The sequence below is a fragment of the Acanthochromis polyacanthus genome, chromosome 1 (assembly GCF_021347895.1).
Source record: "Acanthochromis polyacanthus isolate Apoly-LR-REF ecotype Palm Island chromosome 1, KAUST_Apoly_ChrSc, whole genome shotgun sequence".
In the NCBI taxonomy this organism is placed as follows: domain Eukaryota; kingdom Metazoa; phylum Chordata; class Actinopteri; family Pomacentridae; genus Acanthochromis; species Acanthochromis polyacanthus.
Window position 1 is genome coordinate 43387474 of NC_067113.1, and position 27959 is coordinate 43415432.

The following is a 27959-nucleotide window of genomic DNA, read 5'->3' on the forward strand; positions in this document are numbered from 1 at the left end:
CAAATCAAAGAACAAATAAAACCAAACGAAGGCTAGCACAGTTCACAAACTGTCGAAACACAAACCAAGCAACTGAACTCACTAAACCAGGGGAGTCATTTTAGTTCCACATTCAGCCCAATCTGATCTCCAGTCTTCTTTTATTAGATACACACTAACACTGGAAAACAATCACACAAAGTGGACTCTAATTTATGAAAATAATCAGATACAAGCTGCATTGGAAGTTTAAAATGATAAAAGCATCAGCAGGCAGTCGGCACAGATGGAACAATAGATGCCCTCAACCTTATGAACAAGACATACAGGTGATTTATAACCTGATGATTGATTTGAAGACTCTCGTGGGTGTTATTAAGGACTTCTCCAGGTTTTTTTGTCAACTGATTCTCCATACAGAAACCCCTAGCAGGACTTTAAAGGTTTTGTTTCTGGTTTCATGAAGCAGTAAAGTGCTGTCTGTGGTCCTGAAATGTGCTCCAACTATTCCCTTTGGCTGCATTCGTTCTAAACTCTGCACTTCATGTGAGTTTTCAGATGCAACAAGTGCTTATTGTTGTCCCAAAAAAGAAAGACAACAACGTCATCAGGCGTCCTGTGGCAGAGATGTGGGCTGTTGTCCTGTTCTATCCAACTTAATCACCGCTGATGAATGATATTCTGTAAGATACTCAACTAATGTGGTTTAAGCCTTTGTTTTGCCTCGGCTTTGCCAATTAGACATGGCCGTGCACTCCTGCCGTTTGTGCACGCTTGACAGACCGCCATAGGAGGAAACATAATGGGCTGTGAGAGGCTGCGAGCAGGACTGTTAGATCAGGGACATACACACGTGGACAAAATTGTCGGTACCCCTCAGTTAAAGAAGGAAAAACCCACAATCTCACTGAAATCACTTGAAACTCACAAAAGTAACAATAAATAAACATTTATTGAAAATTAAATAATCAAAAACAGCCTCACTTTTTGAATTGTTGATTAACATAATTATTTAAAAAAACAAACTAATGAAACAGGCCTGGACAAAAATGATGGTACCTCTATAAAAGATTGAAAACTATTTGACCAGAGTGACATGATTAACTCAGGTGTGTCATTTAATTGACATCACAGGTGTTTCCAAACTCATAATCAGTCAGTCTGCCTATTTAAAGGGAGACAAGTAGTCACCCTGCTGTTTGGTGAAAAGGTGTGTACCACACTGAACATGGACAACAGAAAGCGAAGGAGAGAATTGTCCCAGGACATCCGAAAAAAAATTATAGACAAACATCTTAAAGGTAAAGGCTATAAGACCATCTCTAAACAGCTTGAAGTTCCTGTGACAACAGTGGCTCATATTATTCAGAAGTTCAAGACCCACGGGACAGTAGCCAACCTCCCTGGACGTGGCCGCAAGAGGAAAATTGATGACAAATTGAAGAGACGGATCGTTGGAATTGTATCCAAAGAGCCCAGAGCAACCTCCAAAGAAATTAAAGGTGAACTCCAAGGCCAAGGTACATCAGTGTCAGATCGCACCATTCGTCGTTGTTTGAGCCAAAGTGGACTTCATGGGAGACGACCAAGGAGGACACCACTGCTGAAAAAAATTCGATAAAAAAGGCCGGATTCTGTATGGTAAGGAAGTTGTGCAAAAAATTGGGCATGTTGTACAAGCCACAACTTCTGGGGAGTAATGTGCCTTTCGGGTGGTACAGATGAGACCAAACTGGAGCTTTTGGGTAAGGCACATCAACTCTATGTTCATAGACTCAAAAACCAAGCATACGAAGAAAAGAACACTGTCCCTACGGTGGAAAACATGGAGGAGGCTCAGTAATGTTTTTGGGCTGCTTTGCTGCATCTGGCACAGGGTGTCTTGAAAGTGTGCAAGGTACGATGAATCTGAAGACTATCAAGGCATTCTGGAGAGAAATGTGCTGCCATAGTGTCAGAAAAGCTTGGTCTCAGTCGCAGGTCATGGGTCTTCCAACAGGACAACGATCCAAAACACACAGCCAAAAACACCAAGAATGGCTGAGAGAAAAGCGTTGGACTATTCTAAAGTGGCCTTCTATGAGCCCAGATCTGAATCCCATTGAACATATGTGGAAGGAGCTGAAAACATGCCATTTGGAGAAGACACCCATCAAAACCTGAGACAACTGGAGCTGTTTGCTCATGAGGAGTGGGCCAAAATACCTGTTGACAGCTGCAGAACGCTCATTGACAAATACAGAAATCGTTTAATTGCAGTGATTGCCTCAAAAGGTTGTGGCAACAAAATATTAAGTTATGGGTACCATCATTTTTGTCCAGCCCTATTTCATTAGTTTGTTTTTTTAAATAATTATGTTAATCAACAATCAAAAGTGATGGCTGATTTTTGATTATTTAATTTTCAATAAATTTTTATTTATTGTTACTTTTTGTGAGTTCAAGTGATTTCAGTGAGAATTGTGGGTTTTTCCTTCTTTAACTGAGGGGTACCAACAATTTTGTCCACGTGTGTATGTCGACACGTAGAGTCCAGATAGAGCAGAGAACACTGGAAAAGTGCCTTCAGTGTGGCTTTTTAGATAAACAATGTCAGGTTTTACTGCAGGGGTGTCAAACATGCGGCCCACGGGCCAAAACCGGCCCTCCAGAGGGTCCAATCCGGCCCTCAAAGTGTAAAAATGACAGAGAAGACATTAACTGCAGATTGTAATTTAGTAAAACTATAAATTTAAAAAACAATTCTAGACCATGACAAGTTGTTTGATCCTAAAGTAAAATACTAGATTGTTCTTTTGTCATTTTGTGTCTCATTTTTTGTCATATTTTGTCTTGTTTGTTGTTGTTTTTGTCTTTTTTTGGCAGACTTCTATTTTTGTCATTTTGTTTCTTGTTTTTGTCATTTTGTTTCTCGCTTTTTGCCTTGTTTGTGTCATTTGTGTAATTTCTTGCCTCGCTTTTATCATTTGTCCATTTTTTGTCACTTTGTAATTTTTTCTCAATTTTTTTGTCTCTTTTTTTGTTTCTTGTTGTTTGTCTCATTTTTTTGTCATTTGTTTTGTTTCTTGTTTTTGTCATTTTTTTGTCTTGTTTGTGTCATTTGTGTAATTTCTTGTCTCACTTTTGTTGTTTGTCCATTTTTTTTGTTTCTGGCAATTTTTTGTTTTTTGTTTTGTTTCTTGTCATTTGTCCCATTTTTTAAATATAATTTTGTGTCTCAGTTTTGTCATTTTGTGTCTCAGTTTTGTAATATTTTGTCTTATTTTTATTTTGACTTTTTTGTCTAACTTTTGTCTGTTTTGATCATAACGTAAAATACTAGATTGTTCTTTTGTCTTTTTGTGTCTCAATTTTTGGAATAGTTTGTCTTGTTTTTGTCTAATTTTTGTCGTTTCCTTTGTCTCGCTGTGTTTCTTGTCTTATTTTTTGTCGCTTTGTGTTTCACTTTATTCGTTGTTTTGTGTCATTTTTTTTAGCTCTGAAGAAAAATCACCAGCTGTAAAATGATTACAACTGAGAATGAGTGTAATAGTCGTGTTTTAAACCAATCTGGGATTTGTGTACTTAAACATAATTGACATTTTTGTGTATAATACGGTCAGAGATATCAGGAAAATGCATCAGTTTTTGTCAGATTTGCAGATTCATTACCTGCACTGGACACAGATTGATCTTACTGTTGTTTTTCATCAACTTTCACAAAGGCCCATTTTAAGCACAACAAGCCTGTTTGACATCCCTGACTTAGGCAAAGGTTTGTATCTTAAACTTCAGTGGAATTTGTCGTCATTATTATGTTTATATTTGATATTATGTGACTGATATCAATGATGAGACTCTCTGTTAGTGTTTTTGGCTGTCAACAGCTTCTCTGTGAGTTACAGTGGGGTTGTGTTCACTGTTCACTTCTCAATGGACCCTCTGCTCCCCCTCTCAGGCCCCCTGGTGGTCCGCGAACCCTCCTTTGACAACAACTGATGTCTTGTACAATGACTCCTAAACACAACACAACTTTCCTCTGTTTGTTTCTCCGAGTGAATTTAACATTTCACTGAAAAATCTGTCATTTTTTATTGTGATTTCTTTATTTTCAAACCACTGCAAGTGAATAAAACCGGAGCAAAGAGTCTCAACTGGAGCCACTCAGAGGACTTCTTTTTTCCTTCCCAGGTGGTGGTGGTGATTGTGTGTTCGGCGGCATGCTGCTGTCAGGAGGCACACGCCATCAGCCAATTCAGCTCCGTGTCTCCACTCGACCACCATCCAGACCCCATTCACTCATTAGAGCAGACACGCGTCCGGCTGCAGCCTCCGCCCTACCTGTCAAACTTAGTTGTGCAGAAACACGAGCTCCACCTCACAATCTACCGCTGACCTCCAGCGCGGAACCAATCCTCTCAGCTTCCCTCCATCTGCTGATTGTGAAACCCTGCCCTGAACGTTAATTATTTTTTCTCCGTGACAAAACAGTGCCACCATAAAGCAGCCTGGTGCACTTTACGCATGGATAAAAGCTGCCACTACATAATACAACAACCGGTTCTTTTAACTAAGCAGAAAAAAGCTTTTACATATATATTTAGATGAATGTTTTGGAAACTTTTTTCTTGTTTGAAAACCTTCCATTTCAGAGACACAAATACTCCTTCATGCTTTCTTGTGTAATTGGTTAGAAAATGAAAAACAACGAGAATGGCGACATTTTACGCACGTTTTGCCTTTGCGAAAAAAAAATCCTTCTCTCGCTACAAATACTGTTCAGTATCACAAAAGACACGGAGCACACTTGGACAATGTGGCCGTGGGCGATGGACCTGTGGCTAAACGCCCTAATGAGCCACTGTGGACCGAATTTCTAACACGGAGTAGCGAAATACACCGTGCGTAAAACGTGCGTAAAACCGAAAAACAGCCTAGAATCTCGAACATTCTAGCTTTATTATTATTCCTCCTAATTTGTGTTTTAATCAAAAACTTAAAACTCCCCTCTCCTCCCTTAAAAACACCCAAAAAACAAGACATGCGAAGTAATTCAGTAGCATCTGATCTTTTATTCTTGGACTACAGTGTAGAAAATATGGTTATAAGACTTCTCATTTTCAGCATCTGTTTATGTGAAGATATAGAGCTGGCAGTATAAAGAGACAATGCGTGGCCATTGCACTTGTTTGGACAATAGCTGCATAAGTTTTTGATCATTGTGACATGACAAAATGTAATAACATGGTTCTGCTATTAAATAAGACACATTGGTGCTAGAATAAAACCTCGGAGTATCAAACTCCGTCTGGAAACCTCATGAACAGAAGAGCCAGAGAATAATAGACTACACGTCTACATAGGCAGGAGGTATAGAAGCAACTTCGCAATATATAGACAAAATATATACAAAAGGATGTGTACAAAACATCTATAAATCTCTTACATACAAAAATATCTTAATATATTTCAAAAAAAGCGTTTGATATAGAATTTTATAGAATAAATCCGCGACTTGGAAGCATTTTCTGAATTCGACGTCTGAGAGGTTTACCAAAGGGTTGGTGTTGTGTGATTGGATAAGCATAGTTGAAGAGCGGCGTATTAAATAATGTTTTTAATGTGCTGCCGAAGAGCATGAATTCACTTTAGGGTTTTTGTTTGTTTATCATGGGCAAATGCACAGTAGCTTGGATTCCCACGCTGTCAGGAGACCCGTCTTCCTTTAATCCTTTGGCGCTGATCTCTGGCCTGATTTTCCCCAAGTTTTCAGGACCTTAAGGCCGTGTGTCTGTCTGTCAGTCTGGGAGGACCGGGCGGTGAGGACGCAGGACCAAAACGCGTGTACGGTGCGTTTTGTTCTTGAGGACACCCAGCCTCCTCCAGGACCATCCCAAGCGCAGGACGACAGTAAATTGAGTTGATCCATTTTTCTGCGAAAAGAGGAAGAAAAGAAACATTAAAACACAAATCCAGGTGTTCATGGTGGATGTTTGTCTCTAATGGTCTCTGATGTTCTCTTTAGTTAATCTGTTCTTACCATGGATGCTCAGAACCAGTTGGTGAAGTCCAGCAACTCCTGCTCTTCTGGACTGAGGGGGTCGTAGGAGCCCTCGTCTGATGAGTAGGAGGACACGGGAGAACCCGCCATGGAGTTCATGTCCGCGGAGTATCCCTGCGACATGGTGGGCGACAGGACTCCGGACTGAAACGCCGCGCTCACCGCGTCGTGTTCGTCCAGCAGCTGCTGCAGGGCGCGGATGTACTCCACGGCAGAGCGCAGCGTCTCCACTTTGCTCATCTTCTTGTTGGCGGCGCCGTTGGGGACGTGCTCCCGCAAGGTGGCGAACCCGTTGTTGACCAGCTTCACCCGGTTGCGCTCCCGTTCGTTCCTCCGAGCCACTGCGTGCGGCTGCTGCTGCGGCAGGTTGTAGCCAAAACCCGCGAAATTCAGCCTCCTCTGCAGCGCAGCAGCTCCGGGGAGGAGGAGCGCTGCCTCTTGGGCTGCTTGGACGCAGACTTGCCGCTGCTCTGGCTGCTGCCGCTCGGGCTCAGCTGGATGCTCTGCGCCGCGCGGCCCGAAAAGAAGCAGGCAGGCGGCATGAGCTGCTGCTGGCTGACGTTAATTTCCATTTTGGCTGTGAGGTCCATTCCAGGAGAAAAACACACAAACTGATAAAGAATCACCACGGGTCCAGGCGGTGCGTCCCGCTCGTGCCGTTCACGTGTTGTGGCCGTTTGTCGCGCACTTGTTTCAGAGGGGGCAGTCCCGGGCTGCTGCCTTGCGCGCTCCTCAAAGCTGCACTGAGTCCTCGAAGAAAGACGCCACTGCTTTTCAATAGGTCTGGATGAGGACTGGCCACGCCCTCCGGTCGCGTGGATCACCTTGGCTCCTGCCCGGTACCGGTGCGTTACGCGCGCCGGACGCGTGCCACTTGAAGTACTAAACAAACAGTCAGTGGTGAGTTTTTGTTTTCTTATCTATCTATTCACGGGTGTCAGGAGGTGTGCCGCACATCAGAGGAAAGTTCCAGAGACGAAGAGTTCACAACAGAACAGAAAACTACGACACATTGCCGTTTATTTTGGTATTTTCTTCTGTTTGTGTCTCATTAACAGCTGCTCCTGTAACTTTTACAACTTTTAACAACTCGCTTAGAAAAGAAAATCAAACTTTTTACAAAGTATCAGCCTCGTGTTTGACTTAACAACTTTGTGTTTGGAAATTAGTGTAAAAACTAAATGAAGTTTGGTTTGTGAGTTTTTCGGGGGGGGGGGGGGGGTGAGAAGCTGCACATTTTAACTGTAAATTCGATGATGGTTTTTATCATGTTGTGAAGCTGAGTTGTTTCAAAAAGAGACAAAGGAGCGTCAAATGAATAAAAAGATCGTCTAGTTTAAAATTAAAGGATTCAGTGGCTGGAAAATGATGTTTATAGTTCAAGAAACATACAATCACTAATAGTTTTCCAGCTTCTTCTCAGCTGAGTGTGGTGCTGAAAGACAGCTCACCTGCAGGTCTCCATGAACCCCAGAGCCTGATGTCTGCATGGAAATCTCTCTGTCACTTCATCTCTCGAGTGTTATTGTGAATTTTACAGACGCGCCTGGATGCCGCTCATTTGAGGGACCATTGTGCGTCAGAGGGCGAATTTTCCACTTTGATTAGCGCAGATCATCAGCCGCACAGAGGCGCAAATCTGCGGAGGGGCCCTAAAGAAGCGCTCGGAGGAGGCTTGTGTATGATTTGATACACCCGATACGGTTACAGTAGCGTGGACACGCTGCGATCTGTCCATTATTGTCGCTTTGAGAGGTGGGGAAGAATAAACACGTCTTTCAGAGAGGAACAAAACACAAGACCAAACTGTAGCACCTTTTTCGAGTGCGTGTGCGTGCATGTGTGGTGCATTTGCGCGCAATCAAACACAGAAGTAGCGACAAACCAGAATTTGGACTGTTTTTCAGTCCACTTTTACTCACGAAAGTCCCCCCCGCCCCCCCCTTCCTTCTCTCTCTCTATCATTCTGTGAGTGTGTATATGTGTGGCGTGCGTGCGTGCGTGTGTGGATGTGTGGTGCATTTGCGCGCAGTCAAGCCATAGAGCAGAGATAAACCAGTAATTTGGATTGTTTTTTCAGCTCACTTTTACGCACGAACTTCCTCTCTCTTTCGATCAGTGTGTGTGCGTGCGCGCCGCCCTCCTCCCCATTCTTTTTTTTCCCTTTATTTCTCTGGCGCGTGCACCCACGCACGCACGCCTTGTAGAGGGGGGATTGTAATAAATTGTGCAATTTTCCATGGTTGGCAGTGGCATTCAAATCAAGCTTGCATTGAGGAACCCCCCCCCACACACACACACACACACACACACACACACCACCACCACCACCTATCTATACTTTCTTTTCTTTCCCTCCCTCCCTCACTCCCCTTCCCCTCTCTCCTCCCCTATTTTTGGCCCAGCAAGAGAGTTTAGAAAAGAGGGCGTGGGTTCTATTCAGCGTCCCCCTGTGCCCCTTCGCCATCGCCAGGCTTTCTGAAACCTATCCATGGCCTGTCAGTGTGCTTCCAGAGTCCAATTAGCGCTTTGTGAGGACGCTCTTCTCTCTCTCTCCTCTCTCTCTCTCTCTTCTCTCTCTCTCTCTCTCTCTCTCTCTCTCTCTCTCTCTCTCTCTCTCTCCAGTGCTGCTGCTGCTCTTCCAGAGGCCGGGAGGGCGCTCACTTTACTGGAGGGGCTTTCCACTCATAGCTGGGTGTAATAATTAATATGACATCTGGACGCCTGAGTTCCCATTTAACCACTTTCTGTATTTTTTTCTTTCTTTAGGCTCTTTCTGTGGGGGGGATTGTTAAACAAAAACTAGAAGCCCAAATACTAATGTGTGTATTAGATGGATATCCTTCAATTTGTTTCTCGTTATTAACTGTTTTTAAGTGTTTGTACATGCGTTTCATTTAAACAAAGAAAAACTCCACATATGTACAAGAAACTGCCTTTATAAACAACCACAGAGTTAAAAATGGACACTTTGATGCTCACAGAGAAGTAAAGACTCCTGAATAATGACACAAAAGTTGCATTGGCCAACTTTTTAACAGTTTTTCACACATTTCACTCAAAAGAAATAAGATAGAGGGCGAAAATATGACAACATTTAAAATAAAATGAATGGTTTTGTGTTGGAATTCTGTCTCACACTGAACTCCTTCCTTGTTTTCTGCCAAACAGGAAAAGTTGCAATTGAGCAGCACCCTCTAGAGGACAAACGGTGGCACAACACCAACACCCATCTATCTCCGTAACTGTAGTGAAGTTCTATATATCTGATTTATCCTCCATACAATTTTAATAAAAATAATTTTTTTTGTTCATTATGATCATGTCTTTACAAATTTCTTAATTATTTGTTATGGAAATTATTAATAAAAATGAATGAATATCACTAAAATGTCAACTAAATAACCATCCCAGTTTAATATCAACCACCTTCTAATTGGCTAAACATTAATAACATGAGCTTAGTCAGAAATAGTTTGATTGTGTTCTTTCTATTAAGTTGAGATAATCATGACAGATATTTCTTTTTTGGCAATACATCAGATTTTATATGGAAAATAACAAATTGTGCCACTTTCAACTAAGTTCCCCATTACAAAAACACCTCTACATGAAGAGTGTTAATTCCAACCACGTCCTGCTCCATGTTTTGTTTCTCGTTTTTGTCATTTTGTGTCTCATTGGTGTCATTTTGTATCTAGGTTTTGTCGCTTTGTGTCTCTTTTTTTGTCATTTTGTGTATTGTTTTGTCATTTTGTTGTCTTGTTTTTGTCGTTTTCTGTCTCATTTTTGTTGTTTCGTGTCAAGAAAGTATGTTAATTCCAAATCACATGACCTGCTACTACAATATCTTTATAAATAAGTTTCAGTTTTAACTTTACTCAAGGTGTGATATAATATTTAGAAGAATCTTTCTGTAAAAATGCCATGTGGTGTTTGGTTATAGGCGGCCATGTTGATTTTAGGCCTGAAAACAGCAAAAATGTCAACTATGATACAAAAGTCCTGCAGTTATATCTGACCAACTAATAAGACAGACTTTATTTGCTGTATAATTTAGGTGAAATTGAGAATGAGGTTCATTTTATGTTTGACTGTTCTGTATATAAAGACTGAGGGAGGTACTTTTTCAGAAAGATGTCCTCTGTTTATTGTGATTTGTTTTGGTTGGATAACCATGAAAACCTGAGTTATATTTTAGAAGAGGAACCTTTGTCATGGCAGAATCTCTTTGTCAGGCTGGGGACAAAAGGCAACATATTTAGTTTGAGAAACTGAGCAGCAGAATAATGTGTGTTTTTGGATGTTTGTTGCAATGTTGGTATATTGGTGTCTTGTAAACATACATGAGGGTTGGGCACGCTTGTGGTGCATGACCCAAAATAAAGATATCATACTTATCTAGAGGTAGACAAAAAAAAATCCTGATTATATACAGACTGATTGATCTTTTCATTTTAAGCTGATGGACCCTATAAAAGTATGATTTTCCAGCTGTGGTGGTACAAATCATTAGAGGACGATTGCTGGTTTTTTAAAGGTATTAAAATTGTTAAATAATATATGAAATAATTAGACTAAGCATTAATGCTAAAAATCCAGAACTAAAACACTATTAGTATTTGGACTTGTCGTTGCACAGGGTGGCCGCTAGGTGTCATTGTTTGACTCCCAATCAGACCGACATCGATACAAATCCCACTTTTCCTTCTCTGTACTAAATAATATTAAACATACACAAGTCATTAGATTCGGTATGAAGGTGTAGAAACACACTTTAGCGCCATAAACATTGAAAGACCGGTGGTATGCTTGGCGGATGAAAGATTTTGATTTCACTGGGCTTCCTTAGTTTTGACGTCACGTGGTTTTGTTTTGGAGGAACAGGCGCGTGTCAGCTGAGTTAGGCAGCTAAACCGCAGCTTTAACCCAAATATGTCTTTAAACACGTTTCAGAGTGATTAGAAACAGACGCGTTTTAGGCAACAGTTAGATTTTAAAGAGGACATCAGGTTGTGCTTTGTTGTCAGCGCTCAGCTGCGGTTAATTTTAGCTTCTCAGCCTCAAAGGGGAGCTAAGCTAGCCGCCACTAGCTGACTTTGTTTATATTGTTTAATATTTTGATTAAATAAGCGGGTTTTAAACACAACAGACACCAGGAGGGATGCGGTCTCTGAACTACGTCCAGCGGATCAGTCTGGATTTCACAGGACATCTGTTTCCTCATGCTATCTGTCTGGCAGACGCAGACAACGACTCGGTAAAGTTCTGTTTTGTTTATAGTTGTGCCTCTGAAGTTTACATAGCCTGGCAGAATTTGTGATTCTTTTTTTTGTGGGCCATTTTTCAGAGTAATATGAATAAAAACGAAAAACTTTCCTCATTCATGGTTGGTTTGTTGGCTGAAGCATTTATTGTCAAACAACCGTGTTTTATTGTGTTAGATAGATAGATACTTTATTAATCCGAGGGGAATGTAGGTGTTTACATCGTAATGACAACAGAAATTGCCCAAATGACCCCTGATCAAAAAGTTCATCTGGTGATTTTGGCTGATAACGTGCACACAAGTTGGCACAAACGGGTTTGAATGGCTGCTAAAGGAAACATCCTCACCTGTGATCTGTTTGCTAGTAACAAGTGTGTGGAAAGTCAGTGACTTTCTGGGCTCCTAGACTGCAAAAACTCCAAATCTAGCCGAGTCTGTTTGTCTTATTTTAGTCAAAATGTCTCATTCCACTGCATTTAAGATACATTCACTTATCAAGTGACATTGCAGCAAGATGGAGGGACTTGTTTTAAGACAATGAATTTAAATATCTTGTTAAGGTCAAACAATCTTGAAATTATCTTGTTTTGAGTTGGATTTTACAAGAAAACTCAAACTAAGTTTATCCCTGGTGTGGTCCTGCAGGTTAAATTGAGCCATTTTAAAGTTTGAAAAATGTGGGAAATATATACTTTCACAGTGAAACTTATGTTGTCCACATTTTCAACGTTTTTTGGAAATCTTTGAACATTTCTTGGTGGCAAAAAGAAATTGTTAAAAAATGTTTTCTTAAGAACATTCACATAAAATCAACCAAAATCCGCGAAATTCACTGGATTTTGGTTGATTTTTATGTGAATGTTCCTAAGAAACATTAGAAGTTTTACTGATATATATTTAATCACTTTAGATATTTTTAGTATTTTTGGAGATTTTTACTCATTTTTTTAGAAAATAATTTTACAGGAATTGTATTGCCAAATTTGGGGGATTTTTTTTAAATGAAACTTTTAAGGAATTATTGGAATTTTTCTTCCTGAAGGTTTTGCAAATTTTCAGAAATTTGTGGATTTTTTTTTGCTGAATTTTTTTGAGATTTTTCAGACAGGAAAACAATATTTTTTTTGATGCCTGTAAATGAAGACAACAAGAGGGTTAAATCTAAACTGCAAGTTCTTGAGGCTGTCTCCACAACATGCACTTGTTTTTTAATAACTTGCTTGTAAGTTAATTTTTTGGTTTTTTTTTTGTTCGAAAACAATTGTCCGATTTCTTTTGATGGTGTTTTTTTACTTCTTGCATTAATAAAATGCTGTTTTAGTTTCTCATCTGTCAATCATCTTTTGTTTATTAACGTGAGAAGATGTTAAGCACAAGTCAGGACCTAAATCATCGCAGATTATTTGACACCATCTCTGTCTTCTCTGACTGGCAGCTGAATGAGCTGGTGGTCGGAGACACCAGCGGGAAGCTGCTGGTTTACAAGAACGATGACCCAAACCGTGCATCACGAGAACCTGCGTGGGAATGGTCGGTACAGCGGCCAGAGCGGTCATGATCTCACGGAACACATTTGATTTGTTTGCTCACGTCATGTTTTTTGTTTTTTCAGCTGACCTGTGTTGCCGTTGGAGACGTCTGCAATAAAGGAAAGGTACGGAAAGGGGAATACGAGGCGGCTGAATCAGATGTGATGTGACACACTGGTGCCAGTTTTTGGTGTTTCCTGCCTCGTTTTTGTCATTTTGTGTCTCATTTTTGGCATTGTGTGTCTCGTTGTTGTCGTTTTGGTGATTTCGTGTCTCATTTTTATCATTTTCTCTAATTTTTGTCATTTTGTGTCATGGTTTTATTCTTTTCGTATCGCTTTTTTGTCATTTTGTGTCTCATTTTTTGTCATTTTGTGTCTTGGTTTTATTCTTTCGTATCGCTTTTTTGTCATTTTGTGTCTCATTTTTGTCATTTTGTTCCTCGGTTGTGGTCATTTTCTGTCTGTGTTGTCATTTTGTGTTTCGGTTTTTGTCGTTTTGTCTCTGGTTTTTGTCATTTTGTGTCTCCGTTTTGGTCGTTTTCTGCCTCGGTTGTGTCATTTTCTGTCTTGTGTTTGTCATTTTGTGTTTCAGTTTTGTCGTTTTGTATCTCGTTTTTGTTATTTCCTATCTCGATTTTTTGTTTTTTTTATCTCGTTTTTGTCATTTCGTGTCTCATTTTATCATTTTGTGTCTTGGTTTTGTCGTTTCTGTACATTTTTGTTATTTTGTGTCTTGGTTTTGTCGTTTCATGTCGGATTTTGTCATATTGTGTTTCATTTTTGTCATTTTTTTGTCTCGTTTTTGTCATTTTCTCTCTCGTTTTGTCATTTTGTCTCTCCATTTGTCGTTTTCTGCCTCGGTTTTGTCATTTTCTGTCTCATTTCTGCTATTTTGCGTCAAGGAAGCGTGTTAATTCTATATCACAAGTTTAGATTTGATGTGACACGTTGTGCTCTGTGTTTGTCCTGTCTGTCAGAACTTTGTGGTTGCCGTGGGCGCAGAAGGATGGTTCCACCTGTTTGACCCTGACAGCCACCACTGCAAGCAAAGCAGAATCCTCCAGCCAACATGAGTTCCTGTCGTCTGAAGACCAGAAGCCCTTCTTCACCCAACATATTCCTGCTAACACCAAAGTTATCCTCATCAGTGACATTGGTAGGTTCTGGCCTTCCTTTATTATTCGTTGTGCGTGGTGTTTATTGTGCTTTAGAGTTTGACTGTCGTATCTGCAGATGGAGACGGGCGCTGTGAGCTGGTGGTGGGCTACACAGACCGAGTGGTGCGAGCTTTCCGCTGGGAGGAAGCGTCAGACGGTTCAGATGCGGGTTCTGGTCAGCTGGTCCTGCTGAAGAAATGGCTGCTGGAGGGACAGGTGAGCCTGATTGTGAACGTCGGCGGGCCTTTTTCGAGATTGTTGCGGCCTAAAATGTGTGACTTTGCAGCGGCTTTTCTAAAAAATTGCGATGTTTTAAGTGCATTTGTTGTGATTAAATTGCAGGAGACGGTGACAAGTGCTAAAAAGTTGCGTCTTTTTTCAGCTTTTAGAGCACGTTTCCACATTTTAATTGACAATAATCTATAATCAGCCTTGACTGCCAGTGGATAATTGAACAGGGGTTGTGAATTACAGACATTGCTGACCTCAGTGTGTGAGAGGGGCTGTTTTCTTCTCACTTTGTGCTTCTTCTGAAGGTTTCTCAGTAAAACTTGACAGAAAGACATCATTTAAATGACACAGTTGCCCCATAGACTGAAATCTGCATGGTATAAAACTCAAAAAACTAAACAATAATGACGATGCGTTTGCTGCAGGTGGACAGTCTGTCAGTGAATCCAGGTCCAGAAGGTTTACCAGAGCTGATGGTGTCCCAGCCGGGCTGTGGATACGCCATCCTGCTCTGCTCCTGGACACAACAGGACTCCAGCGGATCTGGAGACGAAGCCCCTGCCACACCAGGGAGGAAAGTCCTGTCAAAATAAAAGCCTTAACTGCAGTGTTGATTGGTAGATTACTTAGCCTTCGTGTCGTCCTGCGGGTCAAATTTGACCCGTGTTAAAGTTTGAAAATGTGGGGAAAAATATGTATTTTCACAGTGAAAATTCTGATGTCCTCATTTTCAACATTTTTGGGAAATCTTTGAACATTTTTGGTGAAAAAAAAGAAATGTTAAAAATGTTTCTTAAGAAAATTCACAAAAAAATCAACCAAAATCCAGCGAATTTCGCTGGATTTTGGTTGATTTTTTTTGTGAATGTTCTTAAAGAAAATATTAGAAGTTTTATTGATATATGTGTAATCACTTTAGATATTTTAAAGATTTTTTTGGAAGATTTTTACTCATTTTTAGAAAATATTTACAAACATTTTCTTGCCAAATTTGGGGGATTTTGTTTTTAAAGTAAAACTTTTCAGGAATTTTTTTTAGGAATTATTGGAATTTTTTCCTGAAGATTTTGCAAATTTTCAGAAATTTGGGGGGATTTTTTTTGCTGAATTTTTGGATTATTTTCAAACAGGGAAACAATATTTTTGGGTGCCCGTAAATGAGGGCAACAGGAGGGTTCGTTAAGCGCTTTGTTTTTTGTGCTCACAGTGAGGGACCTTCCAGAGACGTAGTTCTCCATCTGACCACCGGGCGGATACACAACAAGAACGTCTCCACTCATCTCATTGGAAGCATAAGCAAAGGTAGGAACCGTTGTTTACCTCTAATCAGCTGATCAATTCAGTTTAGTTTACATTAGCTATAATTGTGTTTGATGTTTTAAGCTGTTGGATTGTGCTGCTGAACTGCTTTATTTTCTTCGCTAATCACTTCCTGCAAAGGTAACGTCATTTGATCGATATAATTACAAGAATTGTTGTCTTTAACTGCCAAGCTGTACAAGGACATAGGTATAAAAGTCAAAGTAATGATTTCAGTCATTCTTTGATCATTATGAGAGTGAAAAAGATAATCAGTTAAATTCTATTAGAAAAAGCTAAAAACCAAAAACCAAAGGTCTTTAGATCTTTGTGTGTTGATCTGGAATGTTCTGCTCCTCATCCTAGATTTTTTTTCTCAGGTTCAAAAGAGGAATCTTCTAAATGTGGCCTGTTTGCTCTCTGTACTTTAGACGGTAAGTCATGAATTTTAAACACCTTTTTTTGTCCTTTTCTGACAGCAAATTTTAGCCAAAATTGTAGAAAAGTTGCAGTGACTGGACAGAATTGGACGGTCGCTGAGACTGGCAAATTCACGGAGGGTCTGAATATTGAGACTTCTTTCCAGACAGCATCTTCAGATTTTTCTTTTTTTTTTTTTTTTTTACAAATTTTATTGATTTTCAACACATGGATATAACATATAAAATACAATCTGCCATCATCTTCAGATTTTTCATGTTTCCAGTAAAATTAAAGCATCGCCTTATTTTCTGTAGTCAGCAAAGTAGTGATTAAATATTGAGGATGAGCACTGGAAGTAAATCCTGCCGTGTATATACAAGTTAAAGCTGAGGATCCTCCTGCCAGCAGCAGATCACTGACAAACCCAGCAGCTGGAGAGTCCATTAATATTTAAGGAAGGGAGGATCCGGTAGGATTATGATCAGCTTCCAGCCACCAGCTTCACTGTACGGTCTCCCTGGTGTTTGCACCCTGAGTCAGGAAACAGTAGGACTCATTTCAGCAGCTATTTGTCAGGAATTTCCTCGTGTAGACTTGTCTTAATTGCTTTGACCATTGATCTTTACGCCCTGCTGGCTTGAAATGATAATTGTTTAGACTGAACTGAGGGTTAAATTTACTCTGCTGCAGCCTTTTGTATGAATCATTTCAAATTCTTACAGTAGTTTCATTGTTTCTGTTTTCTTTTCTAATAACAGTCGTGTCCAAAACCTTTGCACTCACGTGATTTTGTTTGTGAAGAAAGCATTGAAAAGCACCTAAATCTGTGTCAGAAAGAACGTCTTCTCAGCATTGTTGGTTTAGTGCTTGTGTTTTATGAGCTTTAAAAGTGATACTCGTTGGTTTTCGCATCTTTTACGCACATTAAAGGAACCCTGAAGCTGATGGACAGTTCAGAGCAGCTGCTGTGGTCGGTGCAGGTGGATCATCAGCTGTTTGCCCTGCAGAAGCTCGATGTGACCGTGAGTCTGTGTGTTTGCGACGGCTTAAAAGCTGGGGTTGTTTTTATTCTTGAGTCAGCTTTTAACCGTCTCAGTCAGTAAAAGCTCTATTTCTCAACAAAAGTCTAAGATTGTTTTGGTGTAGGTCAATAAGTATAATAGAAAATGTGCAAAATTTAGATTGCTCTGTAAATCTCATGAAGATTGAGGCATGTTACCTTTTACGAAATTCCTAAAATTGCACTTTTAATCAGCCAGAAACTAAAAAACCCAATAAAAAGAACACAATCAAAACTATTTTTGAATAAGCTCATTTTATTATTGTTTAGCTATTTAGAAGGTGGTTATTATTAAATTTGCATGGTTATTTAGTTGACATTTTAGTGATATCCAGTCATTTTGTGTTAAAAACTGAGACGCAAAATGGCAAAAGTGAGATGCAAAATGACAAAACTGATACACAAAATGACAAAACTGAGACACAAAATGACAAAACTGAGACACAAAATGGCAAAAGTGAGAGACAAAATGACAAAATGAGACACAATGACAAAAGTGAGACGCAAAATGACAAAAGTGAGACGCAAAATGACAAAATGAGACACAATGACAAAAGTGAGACGCAAAATGACAAAAGTGAGGCACAAAATGACAAAAGTGAGGCACAAAATGACAAAAGTGAGACGCATAATGGCAAAAGTGAGACGCATAATGGCAAAAGTGAGACGCAAAATGACAAAAATGAGACACAAAATGACAAAAGTGAGACGCAAAATGACAAAATGAGACACAATGACAAAAGTGAGACGCAAAATGACAAAAGTGAGGCACAAAATGACAAAAGTGAGGCACAAAATGACAAAAGTGAGGCGCAAAATGACAAAAGTGAGACGCAAAATGACAAAAGTGAGGCACAAAATGACAAAAGTGAGGCGCAAAATGACAAAAGTGAGACGCAAAATGACAAAAGTGAGACGCAAAATGACAAAATGAGAAACAAAATGACAAAAGTGAGACACAAAATGACAAAAATGATACACACAATGACAAAAGTGAGACGCAAAATGACAATGACAAAATGAGACACAAAATGACAAAAGTGAGACACAAAATGACAAAAGTGAGACACAATGACAAAAGTGAGACACAAAATGACAAAAGTGAGACGCAAAATGACAAAACTGAGACACAAAATTATGACAAAAACAACAACTTAATAAAAAAACACAATTCAAACCATTTTTGAATGAGCTCATTTTATTATTGTTTAGCTAATTAGAAAGTGGTGGTTGTTAAATTTGGATGGTTATTTGGTTGATATTTTAGTGATATCCAGTCATTTTTTATTAATAAGTGATTATTTCCATAATAAATAATTCTGGAATTTGTAAAGACATGGTCATAATGAACATAAAAAACATTAGTTTTGTTACTTTTAATAAAAATGTATGTAAGATATATCCCATGGCCTTCAGAAGTCCCTCACATATTGACCCCTACACTGAAATAGTTATTTTTCCATAGGTGAGAATACAGATAGTTAAGATAATGAAGTCATTTATTGATTAAGTAATCATTTCAGTGTTCCGTCTGTATGTTGGTGAAAGAAGAAGGTTGACTTGTGTGTGTTTGTTTCCAGGGGGACGGCAGAGAGGAGGTGGTGGCGTGTGCTTGGGACGGTCAAACCTACATCATCGACCACAACCGGACCGTGGTGCGTTTCCAGTTCGATGAGAACGTCAACGCCTTCTGTGCGGGTGAGAGACCTCTGATTGTTTTTACCATCAGTTCAGACTTTCTCCTTCATGCTTCCCTTTTGTACAGAGGGAACATTTTTAATCAATCCACTGATATTTCTATTACAGGCTCACTTTACTCATTTTCCATTGCACAATTAAAACTATGACAATGTTTTCTTTGTACAAAGAGGCTTTTCTCAGTAAAATTGCTGTGACAGCTGTGATCGAGCTCAGGATTCTCCTAGAGCAGGGGAGTCAAACATGCGGCCCGTGGGCCAAAACCGGTCCTCCAGAGGCTCCAATCCGGCCCTCAAAGTGTAAAAATTACAGAGAAGACATGGACTGCAGATTGTAAATTAGTAAAACTATAAATTTAAAATCATTTCTAGACCATGACAAGTTGTTTTGATCATAAAGTAAAATACTAGATTGTTCTTTTGTCATGTTGTGTCTCATTTTTATGTTTGTTGTGCTTTTGTTGTTGTTTTTTTGTCTGGCTTTTGTCATTTGTCTCATGTTTTGTCATGTTGTTTCTAGTTTTTGTCGTTTCCTTGTTGTCTCGCTTGTGGTTTTTTTTCCCGATTTTTTGTCATTTTATTTCTTATTTTTGTCATTTTTTTGTCTGGTTTTTGTCATTAGTCGAGTTTGTAATTTTTTTATCTCATTTGTTGTCATTTTTGTCTCATTTTTCTAATAATTTGTCTTCTATTTGTTGGTTTAGTCTGACTTTTGTCATTTTGATCATAAAGTAAAATACTATATGGTTCAGTTCCAGATTCCTGAGACTAAATGTTGTGTTCCTTTGTAGACACTCTGTGATCTGGAAGTTGTAATGTGGAAAAGATAAACAGAGGCTGAATGTTGCTTAACAAATTTCAGGTTGTTCATGATGTTTTGTAAAAAGACAGCTGGTTATTTTGCAATAAACAATGGAAAAATTAGGAGTCGTGCTTATTTCTCGGTTATTATGCTGTGATGTTACTGGTTACTGGAGATCAGATTGTTCTGAATGTGGAGCCTGAACTAAAGAAGTTTGACACCCCTGATGTAGTCGAATTATTGGACTTTCCATCCCTCACCTGTAGGTGGCAACATTGAGCTTCGGTCTCTGGCTGCGTTTCCTTCCTCCGTGTGGCCTGTCGGATCTCTCTGCAGTGTTTGGACACAGTTTATGTGAGGGAGCTAATGTGACATGTGCAGTCGTAAGTGGATTAGAGAAAGAGACAAGAGACTTTGTTTGATCTGGCGAGGTTTGTTTCTCTGCACCCACTGAGTGAATGCGTAGTGTGTGAAAGCAAGTCGAGCCCTCCCCTCCACTTTATTCTGCATGTGATCATTAAGACAGATTAGGTTGGTTTGTGTGGGAGCTGGCTCTGCTGCAGGAGGCTGGCAGCAGAGCGGTGCTGATGTTAGCTGGGATAAAAACACATTATGTCAGAGGTGTCAAACTGATTCTAGTTCAGGCTCCACATTCAGAACAATCTGATCTCCAGTGACCAGTAAAATCACAGCATAATAACCGATAAATAACCACAACTACAAGTTTTTTTCTTTGTTTTACTGCAAAAAAGTACATTCTGACGATGTTCACGTTTATGGAATTATCTTTCTACAAAACATCATGAACAACCTGAAGTTTCTTCAGAAAAATAGATTCAGTTTCAGCAACATTCAGTCTCAGTTTATCATTTCCACATTACAACTTCCAGATAAAAGAGTGTCTACAAAAGAACACAACATTTAGTCACAGCTATCTGGAACTGAACAATGTAGTATTTTACTTTAAAAAAAAACAAACATAAGATAAAATATTACAAAAATGAGACACAGAATGATGAAAAACGACATGAAGCAAAACAACAAAAAGACAAAAAATTAGACAAAAATGTTATAAAGCAACAAAAATGGACAAATCACAAAAATGAGACACAAAAATCACAAAAATGAGAAACAAAACAACAAATAAAAATTGACAAATGACAAAAGTCAGACGAAAAACAACAAAAACGAAACAAAATATTACAAAAATGAGACACAAAACGACAAAAGAACATTCCAATATTTTACTTCATGATCAAAATGACAAAAATCAGACTAAAAACACAAGCGAGACAAAAAGGAAACACAAAATGACAAAAGCAGGAAAACACGACAAAAAATGAGACAAAAGTGAGGAACAAAACAACAACAAAAAAACAGACAAAACACAAAATGACAAAGGTAAGATATAAAACACACGCTAGACAAAAAGGAAACGGGACACGACAAAAACAAGAAAGAAACGACAAAAACATGACGCAATTCACAAAAGTCAGACCAAAAAACAACAAACATGACAAAAATGAGACACAAAATGACAAAAGAACAATCTAGTATTTTACTTTATGATCAAAACAACTTGTCATGGTCTAGAAATGATTTTAAATTCATAGTTTTATTAATTTACAATCTGCAGTTAATGTCTTCTCTGGAATTTTTACACTTTGAGGACCGGATTGGACCCTCTGGGGGGCCGCTTTTGGCCCACGGGCCGCATGTTTGACACCCCTGCATTATGTCACAGCGCTGTTGCGTAAACACGGTGCTGTTAAATGTGATTTGTGTTTCTTTGTGTGTGCGGCTGCAGGTCAGTATACGTGTAAGGAGGGTAGAAACAGCCCCTGCCTGGTGTACGTCAGCTTCAACCACAAAATCTACATCTACTGGAAGGTGGAGCTGGAGCGGATGGAGTCCACCAACCTGCTGCGGGTGCTGGAGGAGAAACCGGAGTTTAGAAGTCACCTGAAGGAGCTCGAAGTCGGTGAGTAGACCTACAGGTTAGGCTCAGTAATCAGGAGGCGGTTAGAAAATTAGAGCAACCTCCATTAAATTTACATTGATGTTTCCTCTGTTAGAAGCTGTAACTGAACAAAAGACTGACTGTGAGTGTTTATAGCAGGAACGTCAAACTCGTCTTAGCTCAGGTTCCACATTCAGCCCAATCTGATCTCCAGTGACCAGTAAAATCACAGCATAATAACCTATAAATAAGCACAACTCCACATTTTAATCACAGATATCTGGAACTGATCAATATAATATTTTACTTTATGATCAAAATGACAAATTCAGACAAAAAAACAAGACAAAATATGAGAAAAATGAGACAAACGACACGAAACTAAACAAAAAAGAGACAGAAATTTGACAAAAAAATTACAAATCGACAAAAAATGGACAAATCAAAAAATCTGACAAAAGCGAGAAACAAAACGACAACAAAATAATGAACAATCTAGTATTTTAATTTATGATCAAAACGACAAAATACAACAAAAACGAGAGAAAATATTAGAAAAATGAGACAAAATGACAAAAAAATTTAGACAGGAAACAAAACAAAAAGACACAAAAAAGTTACAAAGTGACTTAACAATGGACAAATGACACAAACCTGACGAAAAAAGAAGAGAAAGTAGACAACACAAGCGAGACAAAATAAAACGGAGAAAAACGCTACACAAAAACAACTAATAAAGCGAAAAACAAATTGACAAAAATAAGACAAAAAATGCAAGCGAGACAAAAAGGAAACGCAAAAATGAGAAACAAAGCAACAAAAAATGAGAAACGACAGAAGTGAGACAAAAACAAGACAAAATATTAGAAAAATGAGACCAGTAGATCCTCCAACGTAATCGGAAGACCCTCTTTTATACAATTTACCCGTTTTTTAGACAGTGAGGCTGGTGTTTACAGCTTTATGCTAAGCTAAGCTAACCAGCTGCGGATAACAGCTTCACCTTTATCTGACACGTGAGAGTGTATCAGTCTTCTCACCCATTTCACTCTAGAAACTGAATAATCTAAAGGTGTAATTGCAGCTTTACTCCTCACACAGATACGCTGCAGGAAGAGGAGAAGAGGGAAATGAATTCAGGGAGCCTCTGATCTGAGGCTGTTCTCTGCATATCTGTACGAATCCACGGCCTGTCAGTCAGCTGAGCCGAAAAGACCGAAGTATTTCTAGAGAGACGTAATCCACCAGCTCACAGACCGCACAGTCCAAGGATGCTGCTCTGACTCTTTATCTTTTCGCCCTCCTGTCTCCGGACAATCGTCTGTGCAGTCAAAAGGCTTTTGCAATATCATCCTCTGGTAACTTCATAATCATCGTGGACGCCGCGCGTGTTTATTTCCTGTTAATTTCCTTATTCTCCTTAATGGCCTTTTAAAGCGGAACATTAATCTCGCCTCTCTCGGTGCATTTGAAGTGCATTGCAGTATGAAAGGCAATTAAATTACAGATGAGCTGATGCTTTTCAGTGTGCATGAATAAATAAATAAATGAATGAACAAGCGGCCCGTCGCCCGCTTCATGTCGCACATCGCTGTAAAACCAGAGAGAGAAGGAAGAAGACGACGCACCCAAACACGCCTCTGTAAGCACGCTGGAGCTTTATGATTGGAATGAAAATGCAGCTTCCAAAGCTTTTCTGCAGCCTTTGTTAGCAATTCAGCCTCTTTTTTTTTTCTTTTGACTGAGACTTCACAGGCTTCTCAACACACACTTGGTGTAAAATGTCTCATATGAACGTGCAGGGACGAGAAAGGACAAATTTAAAAGTGTGCATGAACAATTTTTCCTCATGAAAACATGCATGTCACACCTGTAGCTTCTGTCGTTTCACTTCAGCTCCACACACTGGAAAAAATGCCCCTCTCAAAACAAGAAAAACAACTTATTTCAAAGAACTTTTACCTTGAAGAAAGTGGAAAAAATCTGCCAATAGAACAAGTGAAAAACGGCTTGGTAAGATTTCTTGAAATCACATTTGATATTTAGAATCTTGAGATCTTAAAATAAGCTGGAAAACTGATTTTAAGCTCTGTTTTACCACGATAGTTAAGCTTAGGTGTCTTAACCCTCCTGTTGTCCTGATTTACGGCACCAAAAAATATTGTATCGTTGTCTAAAAAAAATCCAAAAATTCTGCAAAAAAATCCCCACATTTATTAAAATTTGCAAAAATCTTCAGCAAAAAATTCCCCAGTTTCCCGTACAAATTTAACATTAAACATTTTCAAAAAAATGAATAAAAATCTTCCAAAAAAACTCTAAAAATATCTAAAATGATTATATGTATATCAGTAAAACTTCTAATATTTGCTTTAGGAACATTCAGAAAAAAAAATCAACCAAAATGCAGCGAATTTTGGTAGATTTTTTTTTCTGAATTTTCCTAAACAAACATTTTTTTTGAACATTTCTTTTATTCCATCAAAACATGTTAAAGAAATTCCCAAAAAATGTTGAAAATGTGGAACTTTTCACTGTGAATTTTTTTTTTCCACATTTTCAAACTTTAAGACGGGGCGACACACGGGTTAAAACAAGATTTTATCAAGATTGTTTGACTTAGCGAGATATTTAAGATGCATTGTCTTAAAACAAGTCCCTCCATCTTACTGAAATGTCACTTGTTAAGTGAATTTATCTTAAATCGAATGGGATGAGATGTTTTGACTAAAAATAAGACAAACAGACTTGGTAAGATTTAGAGTTTTTGCAGTGCATTCAGCCCAGATCTCACCTATAAATAACCACAACTCCAAATATTTCCTTTGTTTTAGTGCAAAAAAAGAGTATATTCTGAAAATGACAAAAAAAAATGAGACAAATGACATGAAATAAAACAAAAAAAGGAAACACGAAATGACAAAAATGTGAAACGAATGACAAAAAAGTCAGAAAAACTCTGTTAGTTTGCACTCTGCTGTTCTGTACTTACGTATTTTGTGTTCATTTTGTGAATAGTTTATCGTGCCAGTGTGAGCTCTGCTGGGTAGCCTTTTAAACTGCCCCTTTTTGAACTGAGTGCATTTCATTTCTCATAAACCATTTAGGAAGCAGTTTCCTGTTCGCATCCATATTAACTGACCCACCGTTCTCTATTTTTTCCCGCTTGTGAGATCAAAGCGCGACCAGTGATCAAAAACTCCACATGGTCTCTATCCTTTTGCTTCTTTTTGTTATTCAGAGCTAAATCTCTGCAAAATGCTGTCAGAATGAAAAGCATGAAGCGCTAGGGGGCTGCAGGAACATTTTTACCGTGGAGCACTTTGTGAGGGAGGAATGGACTTCATTTAAGCTCCGGCAAATGGAGTGGATCAGAAAGCAGCATGAGCAGTTTGAGGTGGAGGAGTGACGTGGGAAGAAACAACTTTCAGACGTCGGTCAGTTCTGCAGCAACTGTTCAACTGCTCAGTGATAAAGGAAGCATCCTTCTGCCTGTTTACCACACGTGTTCAGGACAAAACTAATCAAAAGTAAGACGGAAAACACAAGCGAGACAAAAAGGAAACGCAAAATGACAAATACATGTGACGAATGACACAAGTCAAACAAAAAAAGACAAAATGTTACAAAGATTAGACACAAAACAGCAAAAGATGAGACAAAAAATGACATAAATCAGACAAAAAACAACAAAAACAAGACAAAATGTTACAAAGATTAGACACAAAACAACAAAAAATGAGACAAAAAGTGACATAAATAAGACAAAAAAACAACAAAAACAAGACAAAATGTTACAAAGATTAGACACAAAACAACAAAAAATGACATAAATCAGACAAAAAACAACAAAAACAAGACAAAATGTTACAAAGATTAGACACAAAACCACAAAAAATGACATAAATAAGACAAAAAACAAGACAAAATGTTACAAAGATTAGACACAAAACAGCAAAAAATGACATAAATAAGACAAAAAACAACAAAAAAAGGACAAAATATGACAAAGATTAGACACAAAACAACAAAAAATGACATAAATAAGACAAAAAACAACAAAAAAGGACAAAATGTTACAAAGATTAGACACAAAACAACAAAAAATGAGACAAAAAATGACATAAATAGGACAAAAAAACAACAAAAACAAGACAAAATGTTACAAAGATTAGACACAAAACAGCAAAAAATGACATAAATAAGACAAAAACAGCAAAAACAGGATAAAATATTACAAAGATTAGACACAAAACAGCAAAAAATGAGACACATAATTATATAAATCAGACAAAAAACAGCAAAAACAAGACAAAATATTCCAAAGATTAGACACAAAACAATAAAAAATGAGAGAAAATGACAAATAAGACAAAAAACAGCAAAAACAAGACAAAATATTACAAAGATTAGACACAAAACAACAAAAAATGAGACAGATAATTATATAAATCAGACAAAAACAGCAAAAACAAGACAAAATATTACAAAGATTAGACACGAAACAAAAAATGGACAAACAAGACAAAAAACAACAGAAACAAGACAAAATGTTACAAAAATGAGGCACGAAACAACAAAAACAAGACAAAATATTACAAAGATTAGACACAAAACAACAAAAAAATGGACAAACGACACAAACGAGACAAAAAAACAACAGAAACAAGACAAAATGTTACAAAAATGAGGCAAAAACAACAAAAAATGAGACAAATGACATGAAAAAGTCGGGCAAAAAAGTTACAAATCAACAAATAAGTAGACAAATGACACAGATGAGACAAAAAATTACACAAATGACACGAACGGGACAAAAAAAAGACAAACGAGAAACAAAATGACAGGAAAAAAATAGACAAACAGCACAAGCGAGACAAAAAGGAAACACAAAGTGACAAATACCCACAAACAAAATGACCAAAGTCAAACAAAAACCAGACAAAATATGACAAAAATGAGACACAAAATGACAAAAGAGCAATCTAGTGTTTTACTTTATGATCAAAACAACTTGTCATGGTCTAGAAATAATTTAAAAATGTATAGTTTTACTAATTTACAATCTGCAGTTAATGTCGTATCTGGAGTTTTTACACTTTGATTGGACCCTCTGGAGGGCCGGCATGTTTGAGTGCTGCTTTATTATTATTTATTTTTTGTTGTGGACTTTCTAAAGACATGATCATAATGAACTTAACTGTGTTTTGCCTCCACAGATGCTGAGGATTCGACTGCAGTCAGAGCGCTGGTGGCAGATATTCTGTACAGGGATGTTCAGACGTAACACCTGCTCTGTTTGCCCCGGACTGTAAATACTCTGTTAATAAACCCTGACTGACTGACTGACTGCGGTGCTGCTGGTCTTATTTGTGTTCCCTACAGGTGTCAGCTTCAGGTTTCTGATCTGCCTCTGTCGTTTGTTTTCTGCCTGCCCGAGTTGTTTTTAACGAGCCTGAGAGAGGATGAAAGCTTCGGAAACAATGCAGGGGAAACGCTGCTCTGTTTGAGCCGCTGTTTCCACCGGTGTGGGTGTGAGTTTGTGAGCGAGGAGGTTTTGTGTTGCAGAAAGAGGCTCCACGACCACACGGCGGCGTCTTCTTAGCGTCCAGCGTAGTCTCTTGGAGTCTTCTTTCATCCAGCGTGTCATCTCAAGGATGTAGAGCACTACGAATATTACACAACGCCACGTTTGTTGCATAATGAGATCTGTGTGGCAGCAGCATTGTGGAGGGCCTGCAGGGCGTGACGTTTGGCAGGGTCGGGGGAATCACCCACTGTTCCCAACAGGGGGATCCTATAACCTCATGCAGTATAAATGATGCATGTGTGTTTGTGTAACGGAGGGTAAATGGAGGCTCAGGTGTGGTGGTAAGACAGAGCCTCTCATCTCTCCTGTGTTTCTGCCCTTTAGAGCCGTGCTGAGGGAAGGCTTGGCATCGATCAGCTGCTTTAGTCGTGGATTAGATGCTTTTTCTTGGATCAGAGACGGTGTTGAATGTAAAATTTTACACTTTGAGGGCCACTTACAGTAGAAAAGACATCAACTGCAGATTGTAAATTTAAAATAATTTCTAGAGCATGACAAGTTGTTTTGATCATAAAGTAAAATACTTGATTGTTCTTTTGTCATTTTGTGTCTCATTTTTGTCACATTTTGTCTAATTTGTGTTGTTTTTATTTTTACTTTCCTCACTCTTCTCATGTTTTTGGTGTTTTTTTCCCTCATTTTTGTTGTTTTGTGTTTCATTTTTGTCTGACTTGTGTTGTGTGGGACCGTCTTTGCAAACCTTCTGCCCTTTAATGTGCAACAATATTTGGAATTCTCTCCATATCATTTGTTGGAAGCCTAAAAATCAAGCTGAGTTCCATTTTTTGGTTGAGCTCTCATGACGTTTATTCTCTTCTTCAGTGTTTATGCCATGAAAAGTATCCCAAATGTTAGTGGTTTATACTGATGCTTGTCAGTGATAAATCATCATTGAGTTAACCTCGGTGGTAAATATAATCA

The 27959-nt window shown here is 38.6% G+C and overlaps 2 protein-coding genes across 2 annotated transcripts; one reads left to right on the forward strand and one right to left on the reverse strand.

The window, feature by feature from the left end:
• Positions 1-5010: 5010 nt before the first annotated feature.
• Positions 5011-6830, reverse strand: ascl1a (achaete-scute family bHLH transcription factor 1a). The gene is given in 3 exon segments (XM_022212200.2): positions 5011-5891; positions 5999-6420; positions 6423-6830. Coding segments are annotated over 2 exon segments (600 nt in total). The 5' UTR covers positions 6610-6830; the 3' UTR covers positions 5011-5891; positions 5999-6007.
• A 4039-nt stretch (positions 6831-10869) lies between these two features.
• itfg2 (integrin alpha FG-GAP repeat containing 2) lies at positions 10870-26794 on the forward strand. Its single transcript, XM_051951965.1, is given in 14 exon segments — positions 10870-11279; positions 12724-12781; positions 12784-12818; positions 12901-12942; positions 13797-13844; positions 13846-13975; positions 14053-14192; positions 14633-14785; positions 15419-15509; positions 15887-15940; positions 16860-16951; positions 18570-18687; positions 21296-21469; positions 26668-26794. Coding segments are annotated over 14 exon segments (1299 nt in total). The 5' UTR covers positions 10870-11183; the 3' UTR covers positions 26736-26794.
• Positions 26795-27959: the final 1165 nt, after the last annotated feature.